The sequence below is a fragment of the Mauremys reevesii genome, linkage group 10, assembly GCF_016161935.1.
Source record: "Mauremys reevesii isolate NIE-2019 linkage group 10, ASM1616193v1, whole genome shotgun sequence".
Classification (NCBI taxonomy): domain Eukaryota; kingdom Metazoa; phylum Chordata; order Testudines; family Geoemydidae; genus Mauremys; species Mauremys reevesii.
Window position 1 is genome coordinate 74,250,232 of NC_052632.1, and position 17,670 is coordinate 74,267,901.

At 44.6% G+C, this 17,670-nt stretch overlaps 1 protein-coding gene across 4 annotated transcripts in view; it reads right to left on the minus strand.

Annotated features, from left to right (window-relative positions):
• Nucleotides 1-17,670, minus strand: part of SNX8 (sorting nexin 8) — a 37,570-nt gene that overhangs the window by 15,770 nt on the left and 4,130 nt on the right. For 2 of the 4 annotated variants that reach the window (XM_039492878.1, XM_039492877.1), the window contains one exon: nt 1,425-1,615. In XM_039492878.1, coding sequence (XP_039348812.1) covers nt 1,425-1,565 — 141 coding nt within the window. In that variant the 5' untranslated portion in view covers nt 1,566-1,615. Of the gene's footprint in view, nt 1-1,424; nt 1,616-12,405; nt 12,461-14,716; nt 14,917-17,670 lie in introns of those variants that run through there. The other 2 variants (XM_039492875.1, XM_039492876.1) reach the window with 2 other exon arrangements.

The window sequence follows — 17,670 nt, forward strand, 5'->3', positions numbered from 1 at the left end:
AGGAGAAAGTGGGAATTGTTGTGGGCAGGGGCGGCTCTAGCTTTTTTGCCACCCCAAGCACGGCAGGCAGGCAGCCTTCAGCAGCGCGTCTGCAGGAGGTCCCTGGTCCCCGCAGCTTCGGCGTATCCGCCGCCGAATTCTGACTGCCGCCCTCGCAGGGACCAGTAGGGCGCCCCCCGCAGCTTCCCGCCCCAGGCACATGCTTGAAGTGCTGGTGCCTGGAGCCGCTGCTGGTTGTGGGATTCCTAAAACAGCTTTAAAGTTTCTCATAACCTTAGTTTCAAGATTTTTGCATTTCTGATGTCAGGTGCAGGAATGAACAGTGAGAACACCCAGGTTTTGGAGATTACTTTGGGTCCAAAATGAGTGATGTAGCACATAAAGACAGACACTTGAAAGGCACGTTGGCAAGTCATTTAAAAAACACATTTGGCTGATGAAATAGCATGTTGAAAAGACTAAATGTCATCACATCAATCCACATTACATTTGCATCGTACACTGCTCGTTCTTATTGCAGAGCTGTGCAATTTCAGAAATAACCCAAAGGGACAAATAACTGGAGCATAATGGATACAGCTCTTAGGGCTTCCTCATATCCGATCTGCAATCAGCAGTCTGATTTGTTCTTGCAGATTTGAGCTGGTGCCCAAGGTGCAGCTACTGCCTCTTTATGAAGAATCTCATTACACAGAAAGAGAACTGTTGGAAGAATGACGGTTCAGGGAATTGGTAATGGGTTAAGAAGTCTCTCAAAGCTGTGATCCGAAGGTGACTCTGGCTAAGGAGAATAGTCACTGAAAATTGCTACAACACTATCAGACAGTTGCTTCTTTGGTGACCTATGTGGAGTGAGCTGGTGCTCTTGGGCCAGTTCTTATTGGACGGATAGCCTCATTAAAAAAAAAAAAAAACACACCCACCCCATCACAAGAGACACTAGTGAGCAGTCTCACAAAGGGGATAAAAACTGAATGGGACATAGAAACTGAACTCCCCTCTTGCTCCAAAGGTGGTCCCTACAGTCAGGATTGGGGAAGTGAATTGGGAGTGGCATGGGAGAACTTGCATTGCTGCTGGCTGGGCCGTATGTGCATTCATACACAGTCTAGTCTTCAAGTGAGTTTGGTAGTTACACTCTAGTCCTCAGAAGATGTCCATTCACCTTACAAAACAGCAACAGTGTTTGTCAGTCCCTGCTCTGGAGAGGCCCAGTATTGGAAAAGCAGAGGTTAGGATTAAGCTGCAGTGGCAAAACTGTAAAAGATACCTACATGAAAGCCTGACTCAAACCAGCATCACCGATACATTGAACAGATTAAAAAAAAAAAAAGTATCTGGCTTTTTAATACAGGTTAAACAATTGCATGGAAGCTCCTACGGGAACACGTTCTCCCACAGACACGAGTGTTCTCCCACATTACCTTGCTGGAAACTTCATACTCCACATGTTTCAGAAAGAGGCCCTTCTTCTCAGGTATAAGCTCCACCTGCACAGTGTCCTTGCTCAACAGCTCTTGTAGGGTGTGGGAAAGCAGCAGCGGGTTTCCCTGGGGCGTCTGCATTAGCAGCTGTTCCGGATCCTTTGGCTCAATTACTGGAGGCTTTGCCAAGTCTAAAAGAAAGAAGAGAAAATTGCAGATTTTGGAAGAAAAACTGAATGAAAGAAGGAGTCATCTTAAAATATCCTGTTCCTCTGCTATGTCCTCTCACAGCACCTCAACACAAGTCAGAAGAGCAACCAAGGCACTCCTTCCACAAGAGGCTCTGCCCATTTAACTACCTCTCTCACTCTTAGCATACTCGGTACCTCCCTCTCCACAACACCCTGAGCATCGCCTATTACACTTAGTCATGAAGCCAGCTCTGCTTCTCTGTTACAGGCCAGATTTGTCCTGTGAATCAGCTATGAGGCCTGCATTTCCTGTCTGTGCAGCTCCCACCACAGCAGAATCTGCCAAGCTAAGTGAATACCTTGCTCAGCACTCTTGGATCCTGTCTAGAACAAATTGTGGAAGGAGAGAAACTGTTATTTTAAACTGCAGAGTAGGAATTAATATATTACTTTCACATGTCCTTAGAAGTGGGCAAACTGTGGCCTGTGGGCCACATCTGGCCTGCAAGACCCTCCTGCCTGAGCTTCTGGGCCGGAAGGCTAATCCCCAGACCCTCCCCTGCAGCCTCAAGCGTGCCATACCACAGGCACAATGCTCTGGGCGGCCGGGCAGCGCAGTTGCAGAGCCGCGGCCTGACCCGGTGCTCTGGGAGGCATGGCTGTAGCGCCACCAGCACTCCAGGCAGCATGGTAAGGGGTCAGAGAACGGGGGGTTGGATAGAGGGCAGGGTGGTCGGGGGCGGGGGTGTGGATAGGGGTCAGGGCGGTCAGAGGGCAAGGAACAAGGGGATTAGGAAGGGGGGAGGTTGGTTGGGGTGGCGGAGAGCAGTCGGGGCAGGAGTTCCAGGGGTGGTCAGGGGACAGGGAGAAGGGGTGATTGGATGGAGCAGGAGTCCCGGGGTAGCCGTCAGGGGTCAGATAGGAGGCAGGGGCCGGGCCATGCCTGGCTGTTTGGGGAGACACAGCCTCCCCTAACCGGCCCTCCAGACAATTTTGGAAACCCGATGTGGCCCTCAGGCCAAAAAGTTTGCCTGCCCCTGCCTTAGAAAGAAAGGAGGCACTTCACTTGACAGAACTTAATTAATCTCTATGATAGTACAGTGGGGTATGTGGAAATTAATTAGCCCCATTAATAACTTTAGCACCTCCATGCACTGAAGCTCCAGACAAGAGGCTTCCTGAATAGGGCAGCCAACTGGGCAAATTTTCACTCAGAGCAAGCTCTGGATATGATTCCAACTTCACATACCAAGGGTTATGCATCCTAGGTGGTGAGGCTTCTTACAATGAAATCAAGCACCCAGCTGTGCAGTTTGGACAGACAGGTTCCCCAACAATTCTAAGCAATGCATTATCAGTGACTCAGAATGGCTCTGAAATACAGAGCACTTCCCAAGGGAACAACCTAATACAGAAAGGGGGTGATAATCTGGGGTACTCCCTTACTAGAATACTGCAGCTCAGCTACACACCTTGACTTTACTGCATAATTACACATACTATGCAACAGGTAAATTCATATAAGTGCTTCCCAGGTCATGGGAAATAGAGATTCCTTTCCTGTTTCCAATCCCACTGTAAAGGGAAGCTATAACCATGCTATCCTTCCAAGCAGCCAAGCTGGCTGAACTGGGCTAAACATTTGTGAGCAGAAAAGAGCTAGCTAGTTTAGGATCAATAGATGTTAACATCCTCCAGTGACATAACAGAGGGGCTTCAAGTAATAGCTCAACAGAAGGGCACGGAATAGGGTATAACACTAGGGTATGGAAAAGGAAATTCATTCATAGAAGGCAGAATCAAAGGTTCCTTTTCTTAACTTGAAAGCCCTGTCCTTATGATAAGGTTTTACATCCTGTTTGCTGTAAGCCCAGATAAAGCAGAAAACTAGTCCATCTGCAATTCCACCGACACACTGCTTCAAGAGATCAGGCACTTTGTTCAGTTTTCCACAGATATTTGACTTTTGTTAAGTAAAGCAAACCAAATCCAGGACAAATGACCATACCCCACAAGTCTAGTTAGTCGTCACATTCCTGCTAATGTGACTCAAAGAAGCGAGCCTTGAAACCTCAGCATTGCTCAAGATAACAAATCACCTGGCAACTGCCTATATAATAGCTTCTAGAAGATTTACGTGCCAGTAACTTGGAAGAAAACAGTGCAATCTGATTTAATGTTAATATTGTTTACTCCTGGATGACATTGCAACATATCTGTCCTTCCAGCCAAGAGACAGATGCTACAAAGGCTTCTACTGGACTAGGAAAGAGGGAAGGAGAGGTAGAAAACAGTGAGGTCAGGACAAAAGTAGTGAGGTAAAAGACAGGTTCTCTAATGCAGTAGAAGAAGCCTCCCCCATTTCATCTTTGATAGGGCAGCACTTCAGTCAACAGTACCCAACAGACTCAAATCATCCCATAATGTTAAAAATCAATCCACAGAATTAATTCACATTCCTACAACCAGAAGAGCCCCAGAAAGAGATGATTTCTCCTTTCCTAATCCAACACCAAGGGGGATTTTCAATTACTTACTTGGTTGCCTTCTTAGGAGGTGTACAATTTGGGGCCACAGCTTCTTTCACAGAGATACTGTCTCATCAGGGAGACTAATCACTAGTTAGATCAGCTTCAGAAGCTCTTTGAGTGTAAGAAGCTGGGTATTTCTTCTCCTTCCACACCCCACAGGCCCTCTGAGCCATCCAAGCTTCTCTCCTAACCACTCTTCAGCAACTTCACCCACTTCTGACTTCAGGCCTTCTTCCATGCTGCCTCAGACATCTGTAGCAGCCTTCTGAAGCATACCAAACTCACCACCACCACCACAAGGCTTCTGAATATCCACCTATTCCCATGAAGCATTCTAGCAATAGTGACCATACTGGGACAGCTTGAGTTTGTTCTCTTGATTTGTACCCTCTCATGCATTTAGCCTGGAAACTCCTTGGGACACAGACTGGTTTTCTATTTGGCAGAGTTCTCCCAGTGCAGCATACACAGGCAGCACCATTTACATAACAAATACCCCAGTGCTTGTTCCAAATTACAGAGTAAGGAGGCCTGGCGCAAGGGCATGCTTAAAGTAACTGTCTCCAGATGCAGAATATAGCATTTCAGCCCTTGTCCTACGGTAAGTGGATTCTCCATCTTTTGATGGAGATTGGATGCCTTTCTGAAAGATATCCTTTAGCCAAACACAAGTTAATACAGGGATAACTGGGTGAAATTTAGTAGCCTATGATACACAGGGAGATGAGACTAGATGATCTAATGGTCCTTTCTGGTAATAAAAATCTGTGAATCTATAAAAACATGCAATTGAACATCCCATTGTGGAGAGGACTTATTGTATCCCTGCCCCATACCTGAACCCAATTCGCTGAGAGCTCCCTTTTCCACCTTCAGGTTATTTAATAACTTATGTCATGTGTAGACTCAGGGCTATCTGAGCACCTCACATAGAACTCCATGGTTCTCTGCGCTGTCATGTGAGTAACTCACGTTCAGAGGAAGAAAGACAGGAAAACAATCTTCTAACCAGGGACTGGTTAAAATGTGACCCACCCATTTTCTGAGAGGACAGGGTCAACCAACGCTAATGTAAAACCCCCTCCTCCGTATGCCAGTATTCACTCCCCATCACCCTACTTGCTGACAAATAAAGTAAAAATTCCACAATAAGACACTTGCACTCCTCCAAACCAGAGATTCAGCAAGAAATGGCAATCCTTAGAAACAGACAGGAGGGGAAAGATAGGCATCCAAAATTTGAGGACCATAGGGGAAAAGAACCTGCAGGAGGAATCTTGAATCCTCCAACATTTAGCTGTAACCCTCAGAACACTGGCATAAATCCACCCAAATTAATGTTCAGAGCAACCCTATGAAAAGTATTCAGCTTCCAAAGGGTTAATAATGTGAATGGCCTTAGATTCCTCATGGGGTTTAGGGCTCACACTGCACACTAGGGGAAAAAATGCAGAATGAAAGCCCATCTTGAGGATCTCTGCCAGACATGTGTTACCCATCAAAATTTTAGCATGCTACTCCTAAAACCTGCAATACTCTTCCTGTCTTCATCTATTATCAAGCACCCCCTTATTTTCCTAGTCCCCTGCCTAACACCCACCTCTTTAAAGAATCCCTTCTCCTCATCAATAATCCCCAGACCCAATCTCTCCTGAAATGTTTTGTAGCTTATTTAAATTGCAAGACTGTCGATGCATGCATGTCTATGCGTGCATGCATCAATTATGATAATACACATTTATGTGTGTGGTAACTAGGGCTGTTGATTAATCGCAGTTAACTCACGCGATTAACTAAAAAAATTAATAATGATTACAAATTTTAATCGCAATTCATTGCACTTTTAATGGCACTGTTAAACAACAGCATACCAATTGAAATGTATTAAATATTTTGGATGTTTTTTCTACATTTTCATATATATTGTATTCTGTGTTGTAATTGAAATTGGTGTACATTATTTTTTATTACAAATATTTGCACTGTAAAAATGATAAACAAAAGAAATAGTATTTTTCAATTCCCCTCATACAAATACTGCACTGAAATCTCTTTGTGGTGAAAGTGCAACTTACAAATGTAGATTTTTTTGGTTACATAACTGCACTCAAAAACAAACCAATGTAAAACTTCAGAGCCTGCAATTCCACTTTGTCCTACTTCTTGTTCAGCCAATCGCTAAGACAAACAAGTTTGTTTACATTTATAAGAAATAATGCTGCCCTCTTCCTATTTACAATGTCACCAGAAAGTGAGAACAGGCATGTGCATGGCACTTTTGTAGCCGGCACTGCAAGGTATTTATGTGCCAGATATGCTAAATATTCATATGCCCCTTCATGCTTCAGCCACCATTCCAGAAGACATGCTTCTATGCTGATGATGCTTGTTAAAAAAAAAAAAAAAAAAAAAAGTGTTAATTAAATTTGTGACTAACTCCTTGCGGGAGAATTGTATGTCCCTTGCTCTATTTTACCCACATTCTGCCATATATTTCATGTTATAGCAGTCTCGGATGATGACCCAGCACGTTGTTCATTTTAAGAACACTTTCACTGCAGATGTGACAAAATGCAAAGAAGGTACCTCACGTTCCCCTGAAATCTCTAAAGATAGCTACAGCACTCAACCCAAGGTTTAAGAATCTGAAGTGCCTTCCAAAATCTGAGAGGGACAAGGTGTGGAGCATGCTTTCAGAAGTCTTAGGGTACGTCTATACTTACCTGCCGGGTCGACGCGTAGCGTTCAACTTCTCGGAGTTCGAACTATCGCGTCTAATCTAGACACGATAGTTCGAACTCCGAACACGCTCCCGTCGACTCCGGAACTCCACCACCGCAAACGGCGGTGGCGGAGTCGACGGGGGAGCCGCGGACTTCAATCCCACGGCGTTTGGACGAGTGAGTACTTCGAACTAAGGTAGTTCGAGTTCAGCTACGCTATTCGCGTAGCTGAACTTGCGTACCTTAGTTCGACCCCCCCCCCCTTAGTGTAGACCAGGCCTTAGAAAAGCAACACTCCGATGAGGAAACTACAGAACCCAAACCACCAAAAAGGAAAAATCAACCTTCTGCTGGTGGCAGCTGACTCAGATAACGAAGATGAACATGCATCAGTCTGCACTGCTTTAGATTGTTATTGAGCAGAACCCCAGAATGGGTGGGTCAGCATGGATGCGTGTCCCCTGGAATGGTGGTTGAAGCATGAAGGGACATATGAATCTTTAGTGCATCTGGCACATACATATCTTGCGACGCCGACTACAACAGTGCCATGAGAACGCCTATTCTTGCTTTCAGGTGACATTGTAAAGAAGAAGCAGGTAGCATTATCTCCTGCAAATGTAAACAAACTTGTTTGTCTGAGCGATTGGCTGAACAAGAAGTAGGACTGAGTGGACTTGAGGCTCTAAAATTTTACATTGTTTTATTTTTAATGCAGTTATTTTTGTACATAATTCTACATTTGTAAGTTCAACTTTCAAGATAAAGAGATTGCACTACACCACTTGCATTAGGTGAACTGAAAAATACTATTTCTTTTGTTTTTTTACAGTGCAAATACTTGTAATCAAAAATAAATACAAAGTGAGTACTGTACACCTTGTAATCTATGTGGTAACTGAAATCAATATATTTGAAAATGTAGAAAACATCCAAAAACATTTAAATAAATGGTATTCTATTATTAACAGTGCAATTAATCGTGCAATTAATTTTTCTTAATCACTTGACAGCCCTCATATTAACAATAATTGTTCAAAAACATCAGCATGTGTAATACAACCTGGGTGACCAAGCAGGTTAAACTTGCACTTGTGCTGCTTGTGTTCTCAGACCAACAGTCAGAGAACACAAAAGGATAACTTCAGAACAGCTGCCAGTATTTTGGGAAAAACACTACTAGAGAATTAATATTAACCCTAAAGAACAACACACTCTAAAGCTGTTCAACATTTTTCACTCTACTGACAAAGAAACCAGTTTAGGAACAGACCCAAGATTCTTGGCCTGAACTAGTGAATAATGGTGTGAATTCATTGGTATGAGAAGCTGCATTCAGCCAACTGATAGAAGTTAAAAGTACCCCCTTCGAAATAATAAAATATTTAACCCTTCTTGTTATGTATGCCCTGTGTAGAACTGCACAGCTACACCTGTGAAAACATTCCCTTCGATTTCAGCAGACCACCATATAGTAAGGTTTACATATATAGGACAGTATATATACCAGAGATATCAGGTATGAAGTGCTCCATGACAGTATAAGGGAGTGTTAGTAACAAACAGAAGGAATTTAGCTACCTTCTGCAATCCATCCCTTTACCTAGAGAATAACTCAAAGGAAGCTGCTCTTTTTGCACTCTTATGTCAAGATACACAAATATGGGTAAAAATAGTCATGGATACCATCCATCCATTGCAGTAATGGCAAGTCATTGATAAATTCCTGCATGCATGCACCTAGTTCAACAAGACAGGAAGACTCCCAATTTGCACTCTCTATAACTGGTCATCCATGGGATCACAAGACCTCCAAGTCCATATTGTGCAGATTCCACCTGCCAGTGCAGGTCTCTTTGCTACACTACATCATTTTTGTATGCATGCATGTATGCACATTTACTTTTAAAAGAGGAAGGTTTGTCTAGTGCAGCAATCGGCAACCTTTGGCACGCGGCCCGTCAGGGAAAGCCACTGGCGGGCAGGTAATGTGCTGCCGAGGGATGTGCTGGCCACCACTTCTCACAGCCCCCAATGGCCTGGAATGGTGAACCACAGCCAACGGGAGCTGCGATCGGCCGAACCTGCGGATGCTGCAGGTAAACAAACAGTCCCAGCCCGCCAGCAGATTTCCCTGACGGGCCCAGTGCCAAAGGCTGACAATCCCTGGTCTAGTGGTTAAGGCACAGGACATAGAATCAAGGGATAGGAGTTTTATTCCTGGTCAAGTTCTGTCAAGTCAAACTCTCCAAACTTTGTTATCCCCATTTTACAGATGGATAACAACTAACAACTCCCTACCTCACTAGTGGGTTTTGAGGCTGAATTAATTCATGGTTTTAAAGGGCTTAGGCATCCAATATAAGGTGCCATAGAAGTAGTTATTATGTTAGCAACAGCAGATTTCCTACAAGACGACAAAAAATGTTCTGGAAGCAACAAAGCTAACCCTTCAGGAAGGGAAGCTGAAATTTCCTCATCATTATCACAGGTCAGAGCCTCAGGGAGAAGAGGTGGCTTCACATCTCAAAAGAGGGAAGCCAGAGCTGTACATTTATGCATGGGGAGACCTCAGATTTCCCCTTGGCAAAAACAGATGTTTCACTTACACTTCTGAGCCAGGAGCATTGAAACAAGAATATAAGTATCATTCATCAGCATTTCCCTTTCCCTTCCACCAAAACCTCAGGAGTTACAGAATAAACATATAATCTATTTACTGTATCAGTCAACCCCTCTCAATCCCCTCACCTCTTAATTCCCCTCTTTTCTTGTCCATACCAACCTTCCTTGAACATCTGGCTTGTCCCCCAACTGAAAATTCAATTTGTTTTCCCTCCTTCATCTTATGTTGAAAGGTCTTACATAGTTTGAAATCTCAAACAGAAAACAGTAACTCTAAAAGTGTGTTGTAAGGAAGCCCTTCCTTTCCCCATCACGGGGCCTAGGATGCTTTTGATACTCAGCTGTCAGGAGTTTTTCTTGTTTTTAAATCTCCTGTAAATTCATCTGATCTACCAGGGCGAGACCCAGGAGAATCCAGTCCACTTTGTCCAGGAGAGTCTTCTATTTACTATGCAGGTCTGTGTTCAACATGAAAGAGAAGGCATTCTTCTGACCAGGTTCAAAGTAAACTATCCATTAGGTTTCCCTTCAACTGTAACTTCTGTTAGCTGAGGGCTTGTGAATTATACTATCTTTGCTCCTCCCTTCTCACCAATATTCAGCTGCCTGCAACCTCCACCCCACACCGGCCTCCCACACACCCAAAAAGGACACCTATTCAATTCCATAATAGATAATTACAAAGCATTATGATGTGGGGACTAGAAAGATCTTGCTCTTCACTTTTCATGTCTGTCCAACCCAAGCATTCCTGGTGACAACCTTTTAGTCTCAAGCATGTGTCTTGGAGCTTCAGCACTTGCAAGGGCTGCTCCAGCCTTCACTTCCGATTCTGTGGATCAGGCAGGGAGTTAATGGCACCACTCAAAACATTCGGGTACTATGTTACCTGAAGACTGTTTAATAAAATAATGACAATTAGCATTTCTACAGCACCTTTCACAGACTTCAAAATGCTTCACAAAAAAAGATAAGTATCATTATCCCCATTTTACAGAAGGGAAACCTGTGTCCAAATTAAATTATTTCTCCAATCTCACACAGTGATTGTGTGTGAGAACAAGGAATTGATCCCAAGCCTCCTGAGTCCCAGCCTTGTGCCCTGTCCACTCAACCATGCTGCTTGTTCGCCAAGTGATTTTCCAAGTCTCGATAAGACAAGGAGTCCTTATACTGTACACAGAGCACATTCCATCCACAAACCAGGCAGAAGATCATAGTCCCAATGCGCAGCTACAATAATACAAATAATAATAATAAAGTGAGATACAACTACAAATTGGAGAAATAGCAGGATTATAGGAACGAATCCATTGAGGAATATTCCCATGGACTACAGAGAGAGCAAAGTCATGGCCAGTGCAAATTTCAATCCTCAATTCAAGATCAATAAACTGTTGCTCTTAACATATGGGTGTGACAAGAGATAAAAAGCAAGTAAACAGTAACTGAAACAAAGCTTAGCACCCTAAACTCAAAAGATAACCTGAGCTTAATGACTAGGCATGTAACTGCTGTCCAAAAGACTTTCCTGTTTAAAGATGGTTTTCAGGAAGTCACCAGCCACAGCAGCCTTGCTAGAATCCCCCAGCAAGATGAAACTGCATTAGGTACATTCCATGAGAAGTTCTAAAGTTAGAAACTGTCAAGCTTCTGCAGTCCCCCTGCCTTGTTTACTCAGGCCTGAAGAACCTCATCCAAAGGAAACAACTATCCTGCTCTATCATCATTTTTTCCTCCCTTGCACGTGAAGCAGCTATCTAAGACGAAAACTAGGGACAAAGTATTTTAACTATAGATTTATCATGCAGTAAAACAAGTGCATTGGCAAAAGACCAGTTTGGTGACAACACCAATTAAACCAATCTCTCACCCCCCTTCCAAATATTATTGAAGAGTAGAATTCCTAGCCAATGCATTTACAGACCTTATGTTCAGAACTGAAAGCTTCAGGGGGAGGGGAGACTGCAAATTCCACTTGCCTGCAACCAGTACAATTCTCTCCTCTCTGGTGCACAGGGTCTGCACACACAGTTAAAGATTTACCACTAAAGAAAAATAAACATCTGGATTTAGCAGTGCACTTGGCTTTCAGGACTAGCCATAATAATCATCAGCTCCAAACAAGCTGCAGTACAGGCATAAACAACCAAAAAGTTAACTTACTAGTGCCAGCTATTTTCTGAAAGAGTGACTTGCATCAATAATATAAATTACTTTTTAACCTTTTATAATTAGATTCTGTTAAAAAGTACCTTTCATTCTAGGGACAAAGAAAGGCAAACAGATTAGTAGTCCACCTGTCCTGCAACAGAAAATCCATCAACAGCCTGTCTGAAGCCTCGCTATTGTAGAGAAGAGAAGACTTTGGCCTTCCTAGAGCATACGCAGCCAAACTATGGTGGTTTACAGAAAAGGAGCTCAACCATCTCAAACTAAACAGGGACCATAAAACCCACACCACGATGCTAAAGATAAAAGTAACGTTGCAAGTTCATCCAGTCTACCCTCCCTTCCACAGCCAAGGCTTCCTTCACTAAAACCCAATAAGGATTCACTCCCACGGTTTACAATACAAGATTTGTCAGAGGAAGACAAATGAAGATGAGCAGGTCAGTCAGTTAAAGAAGTACCAGACAGAAAATCAGATTAGAAACAGGCTATGCTAAAACACCATCACTGTTTCATCATTATAAGCCTCCTACAGCAGCCAGATCAGAACTTTTCACAACAGACACACCTAACCAAGCTTGCTCTCTGGTACTATAGAACACCATCTCACAAAGACACTTCTTTTAATCTCTTACACTGGTCCTTGGCAGCAACAGCCCAGATTTATTTTACAAACATGACCAAGGGGGAGAAATGCAATAACCCCATATCTGTAGGGTTAACAAAATGACGCACGTACCTTTCAGAGAGATGGAGATGATCATACAACTGACCCTCCCATCTTTAATTACCAGGAGTCTAGTGAATTAAAAAACATATATTAAAAATAAATAAATAAGACATCAGAAGCTCCCTCCCTTTCTCATTGGATAACCAACACTGGCAGAAAGTGCTGCAAGTTTCACCCAAGGTCATGATCTTAAGAGCAGCTCCCAATGCTGAAGTTTTAAGAAAATGCAGCTGAATGTCTTTTTCAAGTTAGGATTTATTTTTGGCTTGCGTCAATTGGGAAAGGAGAAGTATTCCACGTCATGGAGAGTCTGCCCAGACTGTCTATGATGACAGTACCTAGCAGACTGCATCATAAATTTCACCAAGTGTTTAAAGTGTCACAGAATCCACTTACATAGCCACAGTAAAACAATACACACTAAAAAATATTCATTTTAGCAGCTATGAAAGTGTCCACTCTATCACTCCCAGTGAGAGTGTTTCACAGTTTGCTAGACTATTCAGTTTTCAGATTAAATTATGGAGAAGGGAACCATTAAAAATGTATCCACATCTTTAACAAATGCAAATAGTGCCCTGAACATACTGCGATCTTGTTCACAATTCATTCAGTATAAAAACCATTTGACTTTGCAATCCATTAACTCTCTCTACCCTCCAGTGGTAACAGCTTCCCTTACAGGCAGGCACCAACCTCAGCCAAGATACATGAGTTCACTACCAGCTCTCTCCCTACAGGAGGAGGCAGGCTAAACACAAGATGAGAATGGACTCGACTCATGCCTGAGGTCAAAACCTTGGAAAGACTAGTTCAGTAAACCAGGTACTAACAGAGCCCATGATCCACAGAGTCACTAGGCACGTCAGTTTGCCTCTTTGTGGCTTGGTCATCACCAAGATATGGGGAGGGCACATCAATACCCCTCAGCCCAAGTCCCTGGGGAATGGGACTGGCTGAGGCATCTCTGCAGACCAACACTGTGAGTCTAGTTCTCTTTGGAAATGGGTGGAGTGGGGCAGCCCAGGTACACGCCACCACATGGCCCCCGCCCAGCTCTCCTGAGTGGGAGGCAGCTCTTACATGCCTCCTCCTCAGCATTTTGTCAGGGGTAAGGGCAGGGGAGAAGGCAGCCCTGACAAACACCCTCCCCTGCCTAACTCATTTGGGGAGGCGGGGAGGAGCAAGGCATTCCTGACGCCCCCAGTTAAACTGAAAGAGAAAGCCCTGAAACCTGCCACCTCCTATGTCCATCTCCCAGTTGGTGGAGAGAAGGAAGAGACAGCCCTGACACCCCCTCCTCCTGTATCCGGCTCCCTTGGGTGGGGAAGACAGGGCCAGATTTACACCTTACGCGCCCCTAGGCACAGCATCTTCAGCGTTGTCATCCCCTAGCTGATCATCTTCTTGCACACAGTTTGAGAGAGGTAAGGCACCTCTAAAATGCCAGCGCCCTTAGGCACAGTAGACACACGCTTAATTGGAAATCCGGCCCTAGGGAGAGATAGACTCTGACACCCCCTCCTTCTGCACCCAGCTCCCTTGGGTGGGGGGGGAGAAAGACCCCGACACCCCCTCCTCCTCTGCCCGACACTCTTAGGTGAGGGAAGAGGTGCAGAGACAGCCCTGGCACACGCTATCCTCCTGCACCCTGCTCCCTTGGGTGGTGGTGGGGAAAACAGATCCCGACACCCCCTCCTCCTGCACCCAGCTCCCTTGGGTCTAGGAGGGAAGAGAGACAGACCCCGAAACCCCCTCCTCCTGCACCTGGCTCCCTTGGGTGGTGGTGGGGAAGACAGACCCCAACACCCCCTCCTCCTGCGCCCAGCTCCCTTGGGTGGTGGTGGGGAAGACAGACCCTAACACCCCCTCCTCCTGCACCCAGCTCCCTTGGGTGGTGGTGGGGAAGACAGACCCCGACACCCCCTCCTCCTGCACCCAGCTCCATTGGGTCTAGGGGGGGAAGACAGACCCCAACATCCCCTCCTCCTGCGCCCAGCTCCCTTGGATCTAGGGGGGAAGAGAGACCCCGACACCCCCTCGTCCTGCGCCCAGCTCCCTTGGGTCTAGGGGGAAAGAGAGACAGACCCCGACACCCCCTCGTCCTGCGCCCGGCTCCCTTGGGTGGTGGTGAGGAAGACAGACCCCGACTTCCCCTCCTCCTGCGCCCAGCTCCCTTGGGTCTAGGGGGGAAGAGAGACAGACCCCGACACCCCCTCGTCCTGCGCCCGGCTCCCGTGGATGGCGGTGGTGGGGAGAGGGGGAGAGACAGCCCCAGCTCCCGGGGCGAAGCAGCCCTCACAGCCCCCCAGCCCCGTACCTGTGCCAGCTCCCCCCGAGCCTGCGGGCACCTCCCCGTCCATCTCGCCAGCGGTCATGTGAGCCCGGGATCCCAGCGGCCTCCCTCCCCTTCCTCCTCAGCGCCCGCCCGTCTGAGGGGGCGGAGCGGGGGCGGGAGAGTCCGACTCCGCCTGCCCTGGGTCGGGCTGAGGGGAGGTGTCCGGGGCTGCTGGGCCTTGTAGGCTGAGAAGTGAAGGGGGCCGGGGGGGGGGGTCCCCAGGCAGGGAGGGGACCCAGAGAGGGGAGATAGGGACACCCATACCACGGCTTTCTGATGCAACACCATTATGCTGCATGGTCCTGCCACAACACAAAACATTGCGATGTTCTGACAGGAGCGCATCACATCCAGACATCATTGTATTCCAGCTAAATGCCATCCTACCACAACGTGACAATGGCCCTGGTTTAGCAAAGCACTTAACACACACACTTAAATTTCATGGCTTCAAGATAATTTTGGGACCCATCAGCTTTCTCACCGTCAACCTTGTTAAATTCAAAAATACTAGAACAGGTGGTAATCTCTGTCTGCTGACTGAGGGTCTTGGAGTACTGTAAAAGCAGTTACATTTTAATATTGATTCATAATAAATAAGACATCATAAAATGTAGAAAAAACATTATGTAGGTGACCAGTCCAACAACCAGTTACCTGACAGTGACAGACTTTGCTAGAAGGTAGAACCAACATTGTACTGGAAACCAGAAGGGGATACTACACCTCTACCCCAATATAACGCTGTCCTCAGGAGCCAAAAAATCTTACCGTGTTATAGGTGAAACAACATTATATCAAACTTCCTTTGATCCTCCGAAGTGCGCAGCCCCGCCCCCCCAGAGCGCTGCTTTACCGCGTTATATCCAAATTTGTGTTATATCAGATTGCGTTATATTAGGGTAGAGGTGTATAAAGTGGTTGCTCTCCAGAATGGCTACTCGAGATATAAAGTTCCTTGTAGATATCCCCACACATACTATGAGAAACAAATTAAGCAGACAAATAAGTTCGTATCAATAATTAATTGAAAAGTTCAGCCCCTTCAGTGCTGTCGGTACCTGTAATTGATGTCAAAGTGGGGCTAAATTTCTTACCTCAATAGCCCTGCCCTTTGAGAGACTGCAGGAAAACTTTTGGTTTTTGTTGTTGTTGCGGAGTCTAAATTTTTGTTAATGGCATGGAAATTTTGTTGCTGTCTGATCACACAATCAGAAAGTTCCCCCAATGTCCCTAAAATTCAACATTTTCAATAAAATGTTTTGCTTTCTAGCCACTATAAACCTATGATGCATGTCAACTTCTATGCAACACCACTATAAACAACAAACTGAAATAAATATCTAATGTCTTTTCCAAAGGTATTGGGAAAATATTGTATCAATAGTTATATAATTTTCATTCTAACAGAGGCATGAGATACAAATACAGTAGAGACTGTTTGTATGCTTCATGCATCATAAAGCATACAAACATGAGAAACTTGTCATACAGATGTATTTTCTAAAGGTACATAAGATGAGGATTTCAGACATGCATAACTCCATCTTATTTTACTAATAGCTCTTTCTCAATCTGGAAGTAGATGGCTGATTCTAGTATAAATAAGACATATTGCATAATGGTCTTTGTGAAAACACATCCAAGAAAGCAGAGGGAATGTAAAATTTAACATTTATGAATTCTGAATCTTCTCATTACAATGCTACCGACCTACAGTACAGTAATACTTTTCACTTTTAATTTACAAACCACTGTACATACATTCACTAATTAATCTTCATTTTACTCCTGCAAGATAGGTAACTAGTATTCTCATTATTACATAGGGAAACTGAGACACAGAAAGGTACTTTACTAAGGGAGACTTGTAGACCTCACTAATCATGAGCATGCTACTCTCCCTTGGATTTTTTTCATGCTGCTTCCCCACCCAAAAGATGTGAATGACCCAAAGATTCTCATTCTCCTTCTTGCCCTAGCACTTCTTATGCTGTGCTCCCCCAATAAAATAGAAAGCAGAGTAAAACTGACTATTAAATTAAAAGAATACAGCACAGATACTCCATCTTCTTAACAAACCAGTAGGGCTATCTTGAAGCTGAGGAGCCCTTTTCTGTACAGGGTGATAGGAATGGGTTGAGGATATCTGAGCTGCTAGGCCATTTGTACTTTTCATAGACGGGAAAGGAAGAGGGAGTTGTGAATGTTCAGCGCTTCTAAAAATCAAGCCCCATGCTCTTTTCTGTGTAGATATACAGTATAATTTGGAAACAAAATATACAGCAGAATCATTTAGCCATAAGTCTTGGATTGTATTTATCTTCATAAACTATTATTATGCCCAAATACAAATATGACATTCTACATTTAGAATTGCTTTTGCACACTATAGGTGTAGTCACGCAGAAAAATATTGTGGAAAAATGTAATCCAACTGCAGAAATGGTATCTGAATAGGGTTTAAAAGGTCTTCTTTAGCATAAGCCATTGACCCCTTCATTTTTATGATAAACACAATAAGAGGCAACATGGACTAGTGGATAGGATACCCCTAGGAATTAGTGTAATATAAATAATAACCAATGAGCTCAATGCTACAAACATAGTGGGTATGTACCTACATTTTCCTGTATGTAAAGAGTTTACATGATCAGCCCCAACTGTCAGTACTTAAAACCTTGAGCATTAGAAACTCCCCCATTGTGTACAATCCAGACTAATGAGTAGCTGTGTCATCCCTACTCTCTAACCTGGGGTACCCTTTACAATGCTTTGATGCTTTAGCCCAGTCTGGACTGCTCATAAACAGCTTCCAGCAGGCAAATTACTCCCAGCTATATCTCTGTGTGTGCTGCAGCTAGCCAACCATACCTTGGCTCATGCCAACCTCAGTTATACTGCAGGGTGACCCCAACTCACTCTTAGATTTCCCC